The sequence below is a fragment of the Lactuca saligna genome, chromosome 1 (assembly GCF_052625555.1).
Source record: "Lactuca saligna cultivar CGN05327 chromosome 1, ASM5262555v1, whole genome shotgun sequence".
Taxonomy (NCBI): domain Eukaryota; kingdom Viridiplantae; phylum Streptophyta; class Magnoliopsida; order Asterales; family Asteraceae; genus Lactuca; species Lactuca saligna.
Genome location: NC_136417.1, coordinates 185705880 through 185717427, shown reverse-complemented (window position 1 = coordinate 185717427; position 11548 = coordinate 185705880). Strand labels below are relative to the sequence as shown.

The 11548-nt window shown below is 32.0% G+C and overlaps 1 protein-coding gene and 1 non-coding gene across 2 annotated transcripts; both read right to left on the bottom strand.

The window, feature by feature from the left end:
- Nucleotides 1–3288: 3288 nt before the first annotated feature.
- Nucleotides 3289–5855, bottom strand: NTL (NTF2-like protein). The gene is made up of 2 exons (XM_078961018.1): nucleotides 5543–5855; nucleotides 3289–3465 (listed from the first exon to the last, which is right to left on the bottom strand). The coding sequence occupies exons 1-2, from the start codon at nucleotides 5831–5833 to the stop codon at nucleotides 3391–3393; spliced, it is 366 nt and encodes a 121-aa protein (XP_078817144.1). The 5' UTR covers nucleotides 5834–5855; the 3' UTR covers nucleotides 3289–3390.
- Nucleotides 5856–11001: 5146 nt separating this feature from the next.
- On the bottom strand, nucleotides 11002–11073 carry TRNAW-CCA (transfer RNA tryptophan (anticodon CCA)). The gene has a single exon. It is a non-coding gene; the product is annotated as a tRNA-Trp (tRNA).
- Between the last annotated feature and the right edge of the window lie 475 nt (nucleotides 11074–11548).

The window sequence follows — 11548 nt, the reverse complement described above, 5'->3', positions numbered from 1 at the left end:
ACCGGGTTGGGACGGAAGTCCCCTGAGACACATGGATTGGAAGGGTGTATGTGTGTAAGTGGTATGTTGGGGAACTCACTAAGCATTTATGCTTACAGTGGTTGTGTTATGTTTTTCAGGTACTAGCGAGGACCGTGGGAAGGCGCCGACATGACTCGTACACACACACGCAGTCAGATTTGGATTTATTTGATCTTGGGATTTGACATTCACTTAGCGTCTACTTAGCGAGTTGACTCTCAGACTCGTCGAGTAGGTAACTAATCCCGCGTGGCCAAACACGACTCTACTCGATGAGTTGTAGCACCAACTCGTCGAGTTGCTCAATAGTTCTCAAAATGAATAAATAAATAATATACCTGAGAGTCCAGATGTTACATTATGATAACTAATCTTTGGGCCATGGCCCCGAATTACGAAACGATTTGAAGCAGGGTGTTACATATAAACAAAAACATATGTATATAAAAAAACTTTAAAAAACTACATAAATACATAAAAATTCATATAAATATGTAATATATAAAAAAATAACACATAAAAATACATAAAAAAATATGTAAAAATGTTAAAAATACATATAAATACGTAAACAAAATATGTTTATACATGTAAAATACATTAAAAAAAATACATAAACATATATATATATATATATATATATATATATATATATATATATATATATATATATATATATATATCCATCGAGTATGCAGTATGGTTGGTCCGCCCACACCAGACCTTCAACCCACCTGGTCCACTCTCTGAGTCTATAGTATGACTAGTCCGTCCGCATCGTGCCTTCAGTCGGCCTGGTCCACTCTCCGAGGCTCGGCACGTCTGGTCCACCCTCGTGGGGCCTACAGCCTATCCAGACTGCTCGCTGGGCCTTCGGAATATCCAGTCCGCCCTGGATATATTGGCCTACAACACAAAGCAGGACCCGCCTCAACCCATCCCCAGTCAACCAACCATGTGCACATAAACATATAACCATATAACAATTAATCATCAATCAACCGATCTAGCATATCACATACATAGCATACTCTAACCAGGATACCGACCTAACCGGTCACTAATATAGCATCATCCCTATATACCAGGATTCCGACCTTAACCAGGTCTCTAACATATACCATCCTAACTACCAGGATGCAAGCATATAACAAAGCAATAACATAGCAAATAACAACTACCCGGATTTCCATCCGATAAAGAGCCGGCCTTGGTGCCTTAGACCCTGTCGATATAGTCAGGATAACTCACCTCGCAACTGCTGACTAAAAAGATGGGATCACGCTGCTCTAACCTCCGACATGAACTCCACCACTGATCGACACCAAAAGACTGAACTCAATAAATACCAATAATTAGCAAAATACCCTTGGAAGTTAACTGGTCAACTCTTGGTCAAAGTCAAAGGCCTCAATCAAAGTCAATCTGCCTGACTGACTCTACTCGCCGATTCATCTCGCTAACTCGTCGAGTCCCTATACTCAGAAACTCCCATATTGCGACTCAACTCGCTGAGTCACCCCAAGACTCGCCGAGTCCAACAACTCTGAATCACTTCCTGCTCAACTCGCCGAGTCGTCCCTCGACTCACCAATTCACAGCTCAACCAAAAAGGTTAGGACTCCACGACCAGACTCGCCGAGTCCAAGAACAGACTCATCGAGTCCAAGGCAATCTTCAACAAACTCGTCGAGTTGTTCTTCCAACTTGTTGAGTTCCTGCCTATCTTCATCCAACTCTCTGAGTTCACCCATGTGACTCACAGAGCACCTCTAGTTCTTAATAAATATAGTGGCTTTCCAAGCCATGCAGAGGCTCCAATCCATAGATCCACTCCCCTACAACCCATCCATCATGTAAAGTGGAAAACTTTACGTGAATCCAAAGAGATCTAAGCATAATACACTCTTGGGCTAAGGCTTGGGAGAAAAGAACTTCACCTACATCTCTTGATAATAGACTTTATGGCTCCTCGGGTCATTATAAGCCTAGATCTGAGGTAGCAACCTTAGATCTTACAACAAACTCAAGATGGACCTCATTTATGCACCAAAAACCCCACAATTGATAAATCTAGATGCACAAAAGCTCAAGAACATATCTATTACCTCCAATACAAGCTCCTACTAAAGTAGACCTCGAATCTATACCACTCCCTTGCTGTAATCCCTTAGACTTTAAGTTCCCTTTTCAAGATTTCCTTTCCCAAAGCTCCAATTTCATTATCAATGGAGTTCCACTCGATCTCTAGGGTTTTCAGGCTCTCAAGGGTGGTAAGGAGGCTGAAGAAGGGATGATAGCTTCTTTATATAGGGTACAACCCCCGGGATTAGGCGAGTTGGTAACTTAACCTGCGATCAAATCCCACTCCGACTCGACGAGTCAGAATACCTACTCGTCGAGTCCCCTCCTTAATTTACACTTTAGCTCTTGAACAATACTTCTGAATTTTCGGGATGTTACAAAAATATGTTTATACATGTAAAATAGTTTTAAAAAATACATAAACATATACATATAAAAACTTTAAAAAATACATAAATACATAAAATAGATATAAATACATAAAAAATACGTTTATATATTATATAAATTTTGACGGGATCTGCATAAAACTTTCATTATTTTGGATAAATTAACAATTTGGTCTCATAACATGTTCAATAGGTCAAAAAGGGATAAAGTGGATAAATAATCGGTTTCTTGGACTTTTCTATTCAAAAGATTAAAATATCATGATTTTTCTATTGAAAAAATAAAATTTAGGATTTTATTAAAAATTTTCCTAAAATATTAGGACTTTAATGGAGATTTTCCAATTGATTTTTATTATGATTTGAATTTTTTGTATATATCATAAATTATTCAGAGTTTGACCCATTTGGAAAAATGTTTGAATTTTCTTTGTTTCGACACCCTTATGTTGCTCGTGTTTTGCCATTGCTTTAGCGCCTTTGCAAAAGAAGTCTTTTGATTCGGTGATTGTTACACTTTGCTAGGAGTTGTGAAAATTTTATAATAATCAGGTTTTTGTATTGGCGAAACTTAATAAGTCGGAGATATTTGATAGTTGTTCAATGTTATAGATTTGGAATAAGTATAAAAACTATAAGACGAAGTAGGTTGGTTGGCTTCACAACTCATATGTTGCCGATATTTATTTACAATTCGTTTATTTTGATGCTAGCTTTTTTCCATTTTAATGATATGTTGTTGTTCCAAAAAAAAATGTATTCCCCTCGACTTATAACCCAATGGATCACTCGATTAAAGTATAAGAATTAAAATATAATCGTTTGAAAGATAAAAGTCACAGAATGTAATTAAATACATGAAAATTCACAATAAATAAATAAATTTGGATGACATTCAACCATAATTGAGACGAAAAATGTCATTTTGCACGTAGAAACTTCCTTGTGGAGTGGGGATCAAATGAAACATCTGCAAATAATTCAACATCAACTTATTTAATTATACGCACTAAATGACTCTAAATTACTTAATTAATAATGAACTTTTTTTTTATTTGTTAATTATATGTTTATATTTTTGTTTCTTCTTATTATAACATATAACATTGTAAATTGAAATTTCTATCAAATAATAGCAATTTCATTATTATTACAAAGAAATTGTCATTGCCAAATTGTATTTTTACTATAGTGTCCTAAGAAGATCTTAATTTGAAACCATAAGGATTAATTCGGACATATTAATTTCTACAAGGTATAATATTTACTTTATAATTACGTGTATATCCTTAAAAAAAATTTAAAATATATATATATATATATATATATATATATATATATATATATATATATATATATATATATATATATATATATATATATATATATGTTCAGGTTCATTTGAAACCATTCTAATTTTGGAAGACCGTAAAACCAAAGCTAAAAATAATTTTAAAATGCAAAATAAATGGAAAAATCCAAAAATTCTTTTTTTTTAAATATTATTTTCGGAACTTGAATTAACTAAAAAAATAAAAATAAAAACAAAAAAATCCGTTTTTTTTTTTAAATAAGTGAAATATTCTAATTGCAATATTACACTGATATATTTTAAAAAATAATTTTAAAATGCAGAATAAATGAAAAAATCTAAAAATTCTCTTTTTAAATATTTTTTTTGGAACTTGAATTAACTAATGAAAAATAAAAATAAATAAAAATAAATTCCATTTTTTTTTTAAAATACGTGAAATATTTTAATAGAATATCATACTGACATATTCTAAAAAATAATTTTAAAATGCAAAATAAATGGAAAAATCCAAAAATTTGTTTTTTAAATATTATTTTTGGAACTTGAATTAATTAAAAAAAATAAAAATAAAATAAAAAAATGCGTCTCACGCTCTCACAAAATTATACAGTCTCATATGAACCTAACCATATATATATATATATATATATATATATATATATATATATATATATATATATATATATATATATATATATATATATATATATATACACACACACACTTAATCTATCATATTTAATATATTAAAAAATAAAAACATGATTTTTAATAATTTTTTTAAAAAAAAACTATAATTAATTTGTAATATTATAGTATTATTCTTGTGCTACATTGTTATTCTCGGCCTATTTATTTTATAAATCCAAAGAATAATATTGAAACTCACATTGAAATTATTTTTTTCTGTCATTATATAAATATATTAAGTAAACTTTATTTGTTTATTTGTTGCATTTAGCCCTAAATATTTTTACTACTAAATTGCATTTTTTTAATCTACATAATTGTTCTTGTGATTCAAAATATTTATGCATGGTTATGTTATATTGAAATATATAGATTCAAATTCAATCTTGTTGTATGATAGTAAGAATAAGTATTTATTGAAGTGTGTAAAGGTGAGAAAAGGGCATATTTGATGTGTGTTTCTTAAAGTTAAAGGGCTGTTATGGAGTTGGAAATACGAGGACAATGCTTCATATAGAGAAAAGTTGAAGATGAATTGTGAGCATTAGCAAAAATTATATAGAGTAATCTGTTACGTAAAAGTCTAAGAGGTAATTAAAGATAAAAGCGAACAACTTGGAGACCTTGGTGTTTCTCCCTTCGTTTTCTTATTGAAGAGATAATTAAAGATAAAAGGAAAAGATGAAGAGTCAAAGACATAGTTCTGGATCTGTAGAAATTACGTCATTTTTCTTGTAGTAAAATAAAGAGAAACAGATCTTAGTATGATTTAATTGATAAAAGTAATCCTTTGGAATTATGTGATGCACTGATGTTATGTTAAGATTTAAGCTAAAGGCTTCAAAATTGATGGATCGAATATCAAAACAAGTAATTTGCTATAATAGTGAACGAATTGGGTTCATCACCAATTGTAGTCCATTTTAAATTTAAATATATATATCTAATTAAGCCATTAAATGTTATTACAGATTATTAAACTATAATTTAAGTAACTGAATCAAAATTGATACTTCTTATAGAAGCCACCATACGTACGTACCTGACTAAACCGAAGAGGGTGGTCTTCGTCGGCAAGTCGGAGGCTGCCGCTAACAAACACCACAATGCCGCCGGCAAACGATGAGGGCTGGGAGTCAATAGTGCTAATGAGATGCTGGCATTTATCGAAAGGCAACTGGTTTATCTTGGAACAGATATTATCACCACCTTGTAGCTTTTGACCTTCAAAAGTCAACATAGAGGATTGATGGTAGAGGGAAGCAAGAGAAGACCTATCAGTATCAAACAAATGATAGTAATGTTCCACAAATGCCCTTCCCACTTCTTCCATTTTTCGCTTGTTTCTGCATGGGTTTTCTTGGAAGGGAAGGAATATAAGGAGGCCATTATCGGAATATAAGCTGCTGCAATGCCACGCAAAGTTGGTCAAGGCATAAAACTTTTTGGTTTCTTTTTAATTATAAATAAATTATTTTCTCGAAAATACCATTATTCTTAGATTTAGCAAATAAAAGGCAATTTCATAAATACCACTAAATGTTAATAATTAAGCTGTTATTATTTTTAGTTTAATTTTTTTAAACGGCTTCTAGTTTAATTAGTTTTTACAACCATTTACTCTAAGACCTTGTTCCCGAATTTTTTTGTAAATTCATTAAAGAAAATGGAGGGAAAATATTAACGGAAGGAAATGAAGGGGAAGGAAAATTTTATTTAATTCGTGTTCCCGAGTTCGAAGGAAATGAAAGTAAAATTTTTAGTTTATGTGTTCCCGAGTTAGGGGGAAAAGAAAAGAAAATTAAAAGATTACAATTATACCCCTATTTACACATCATGTTAAGAACATATAAACAATATGAATAAACTACAATGAAAATGAAAATCAATCAAAAACATTTAATCAAACAATCAACTAATGAAATAAACTCAAGTCAATAATGAAAACCCAGAAAATCAAAATTCCCCCTCTTACAAATGAGGTCCAATGCAACCTACTATAAAAAAAAAAAAAAAAAAAAAAAAAAAAAAAAAAAAAAAAAAAACCCATAAAACCTAAAGATATGACTCAATTTTTAGCTTCACTCATCATCTTTCTTAAAAAGATCGTCCTCATCCTCATTGAAGAACTAAAAATTGTCCTAGCATCGGCTTGATTACGCGACAAATATATGAAAGCATCTGCAAATTCATCGTCATCCAAACCCATCAACTCTAACTCTTTCTCAATTTCCTCACCTGTATAGTCACGAGATTTGTTCCCTTCCCTGATAACATCAACGATTTCTTTAAATGTTTGCACAATATTGTGTTCAAAAGATTCTGGTTGAGGTTCAGGTTCAGCTACTACTTCATCTTCATCTTGAAGTTTGCTTTCTAGTTTTCTTTTTTTACTCTTCAACTTCTTGGCTTTTGAACTCCCATCAGGTGAAACATCTGTTACTGACACTATTTGAATGTCCTCATCATCATCTTTGTGTTCGTTCTCCAAACTTACCTCCTTATTTGTCATTAGTTTATCCACATCAGCAATTTTTCTATTTTAATTTCTTTGTATTTGCTCAACCAGGCGTTTTTTTCTTTTATTGTTTCCGCTTTTGATCCCGATGCTCTATCATCTGAAAATAACATCTTCAACTGATTGTAGTTTGAAATTTTTTTGGTCCTAAATGCAGCTGCTTCAGGGTTTGCCTGTTTATAAACAAACCAAAAAATTAATTAGTAAAGTTAATGGTAACAAAGTTATATAAAACAATAAATCAAAAGTAAAACCAACACGTACTTTAATTAATTGTTCTCATACTTCCTCCTCTGCTTCAATGTGTTTTATTTGAGAATACCATGAGAACCCACTCAACGAAGTACCCCGATATATATCATACCATTTACTAAAAGTACCTTTTAAAGTTTTCATTATGTTTTTAAGTTGATCGTTTGTAATAGACTTGTTAAACTCTATGGAAGCACCTACTTGTTGTAGATTTAGCACGCCCATAAATGAAGGAGACCATTGTATTTCTCATATCATTACCTACGATGTGTAGAAACCTTGCAACATGTTCTTCAACAGACATGCGTTGCATAGGTCGCAGTCTACCATCACGTCGTAAGATAGTACTCAACTTTCTAAAAGCTTGTTCACTCACACGAATGAGCTCACGACATCTCCCACCTTTAATAAGTTTGTGTAATAGTCGTTCTCGTTCAAGTTGACGCTTTAATAGTTCTTCCTTAATGTTAGGGTGCAAAGTCATGCTTGGATGTAATGTTTTAAGCTTTCCTCTTTGTATGTGTAAATGGGTTGAGTCTTTCCTATAAATAGGAAGTGAGTGACTCCCATTATAAAAAGATTCCATTTGGAGTGTTAGACTAGAGAGAGAAATTGTATACAAACCCATTTGTATAATCTTTCTAGATCTAATAAGAGCTTAAAAAGATTTATTTACTCCTTGTGTTCTTGAATTTGTATGATGAATCACTAGATCTTTCTAATTCCGCACATGCCATCATAATCAACACCACATCAATTACTACATAAATTATGGTTATTTTTTTCTAAAGTCTACGTTGTATTACAATGGATATGAACATCAGAGTAACCACTAGCCTTCGTCTTTTTTCCCGATCATCGTCTTGATTGGTCATGGCAGTTTTCTAATACTAAAAATTCATTTAATCAAGAAAAAAAATCTCATTAGCTATGTGAATTTGAGCTCGAAGTTTACAACTATGCATATAGGTTATTGATCTTACTTTACTTTTACTGCTTTAGAATAGATGGAATAACCCAAAATGATCTTGCCAAAGAACTTGGCTTTAAAAACAACAACATATACAATATATTAAGGAATCTTAAGACTCGTGGGTTAATTGTGAGGCAATCAACATTAAGCCAAAGTTATTATACTCTACAGTGAATAGTAATTGGTTAATTGCAAGAATTGGGGACTCTACAGGAACTCTCTCTAAACATATAATGGTGTTTACACATAAACAAAGGATGAGTATTAAACATAACATTAACGCAAAAGACTATAAATCAATTAATGCAAAAAAAATTGTCCAAACACAAACATTCACATGCATTAAATAGTACATTAACTGATGAAAAGTTAAGATTATTATACATCCAATTTCGTTGTGCAGAAGATGTATTAAACATAACATTAACTGCTGTGAAGATGATGCATGAAATTTAAATCAATTTTGTATACTAAAGCATAATACCGAATCCAACTTATTTGTATATCAATTTAATTTGTATATTAAAGCATAATAACTGATCAACATATTTGCATTGTTTGCACAATGGAACGTAATGCAAGTAGAAGATGAAGAAGAAAAATATTGTACAGTGAGGATGAAGAAGAAAAAGACTGTACAGTGAGGATGAAATGTACCTGATCAGAGTATGGCGCGAACTTGAGCAAGACGAGGGTACTTGAGCAAGACGATTGTGTATGGGATGTGCAGCTACGTGATATTTTATAAATAGGGTTTAGGGTATAATGGTCAATAAGAAGATAAGGCAGGATGCGCTTCCAATTTTCTTCCCGTTTCCACCCAATTTGGGAGGAAAATTTGGAAGGAAAATCAATCTCCAAAATCCGTTCCTTTCCTTCAATTTCCTTCGATCAATTAAACTCGGGAACACGAGTTTCCTTCAATTTCCCTCACCTTCCCTCGATTTCTCTCCGTTTCTCTCCTTAACTGGAACTCGGGAACAAGCCGTAAATGTTTATTTTCTTCTCTTTGTTATGGCTTTCAGTTCAGATTTTATAAATTGGCTTGGCGTTGTACTCCTACGGGCTACGCGATGCAGTGAAACATTGGAAAAGATTAAATATAGAAAATAACAACGTATTTTTCTGGCCATATTATAAAATTTAAATAAATTATTGATTCGAAACAAAATCTGCTACAAGATTTTGTTAGCTTATGTATATTTTAATGAATGTATCGTATTATATTATCGGCCCATTCTATGTTTGGCGCGTTTATGTTTTGTATTCTCTATGTTTGGCCCATTTATGTTTTGTACTGTATGTTGTAGATATATTTTCAGTATATGGAATGAAAGGGGGCTCATGGTAAAATACTAGAGTTTACATGGTATCAGAGCTTTCAATTAATAAAGACCGTAGCCGACGATTCTTTTCTCGTCTTACATCTTCTTTTCTACCCCTCTGATCTCACATTCCATATTTCTTCTTCTCAGTATCTTTTTCTCCTCCTCAACATGTCGATCACAGATAAGCCATCTTCTAGGATTAACATCAAAGATGCAGTTCCATTTGTTCTAGACTTATATCAAATAAACTATGATATTTGGCATGAACTATTCGAAATTCACTGCATCGGGTATCGAGTTTATGATCACCTCAAGCCTCCTGAACAAGTAACGATTGATAAAGAAAAAGAAAATGACAAATGAACAGAAGAATCAACATATGCAAAGGAGTCATGGGTTCGCAAGGATTCCAGCGTAAAATCATGGCTTTATGCTACCCTCTGCATCCCCCTTCTCAATATGATTTTAAAGAAGCAAGCAACAACTTTTGAAATCTGGGAAAACCTAGGAAACAATTTTCGTGATAACAAAGCCTCGAATATTATTCAACTTGATCGAGAATTAAGAAACATCTCTGTTGGTAATGCTTCTATCTTAGACTACTGCAACAAAATAAAATCTCTTGTCGGGCGATTAGAACTCATGGATGCTAAAGTTTCTCAAACTAACCTGGTAGCTTACATGATCAACGAACTGTCTCCAAAAATCCGGTACATTGCCATAAACATCTGACACCAGGATTCGCCTTCAACTGTCTAGGATGCTTGATCCATCCTCATTTGTGAAGAGCAATAGATGCTCCAAGATGAAAAGCGTGACTCTCTTCTCGCGCATGTCGACAATTCATCCTACCCACATGTCCTTACAATTCAAAATTTGAATCACAATTCATCTAAATGATAAATTTCAGGCTCAAAATTTGTTTCCTTTTATACATGTCCAAAGTACGTTTTCTTTTTGTCCTTTATATCGTAACGAAATATGTTTTTTTTTTTTTCATATTACGTAATACTCGGTATATATGAATATATCGTTGAGACCATTTTATTTTTTACAATATCAATTTATGGACTATCATAAACAAGTTAATTCAATAAGTTGTATGTCATTTTACATTCAAACATGATACTTTAAATATTGTTTTATTTTAAAATTAAATATACCATTGTATCACTTCTGCGTTTTTCGCTGCAACGCAGCCTAGTTAAACAGAAACGAAAAAGTCTAGGGATCTAAACATAAAACGGAAAAAGAGGAAGGGTTAAGTTATTGGATAAAAATGATCTAGCAAAATTTTAGGATGTAAAAAGCAAAACAAAAAAGTGGAAGGGTATTTTTAAGTTTCTGGATAAGAAATAATCTAGCAAAAAAAAAAAATTAAAAACAAAAAGAACAATACAACTGAAAAAAAAAGGAGGATTAGAGGGAATTGAACCCGACGTGAATCGAACACGCAACCTTCTGATCTGGAGTCAGACGCGCTACCATTGCGCCACGGATCCTCTTGTTTCTTAAACTTCATATTTGATTTTAATACACGTTTCTAATACGGATAAATATTGCATAATATCTGTAGATAAATATTGCATAATATCTGTAGATAAATATTGCTAAAACTTAAAGTGCACCAATTTACTTATATCTGTAGATAAATATTGCATAATATCTCAGATAACATGTGTGACGTTTTATTTTGTTATAACTTATAAGAAATATACCTACATGAATTAACAAAAACATCAATATTATTATTGTGTTCACATGAGAAAAAACAATGACGTCACGAAAAAACAAACGAATAAATTATATATTTGGGCTTCATTTGTTTGATATGATTAAAAAAATGAAAAGTGTCCAAAACTTAAAAGATGTATATTAAGAAAAAGAAGAAAAACAAAATTTATAATTTTGGTGAATAATGCTACATACAAACACTTTCAACGAGCATGCCTAGATTTGGTTGGAGTTCGATTATAG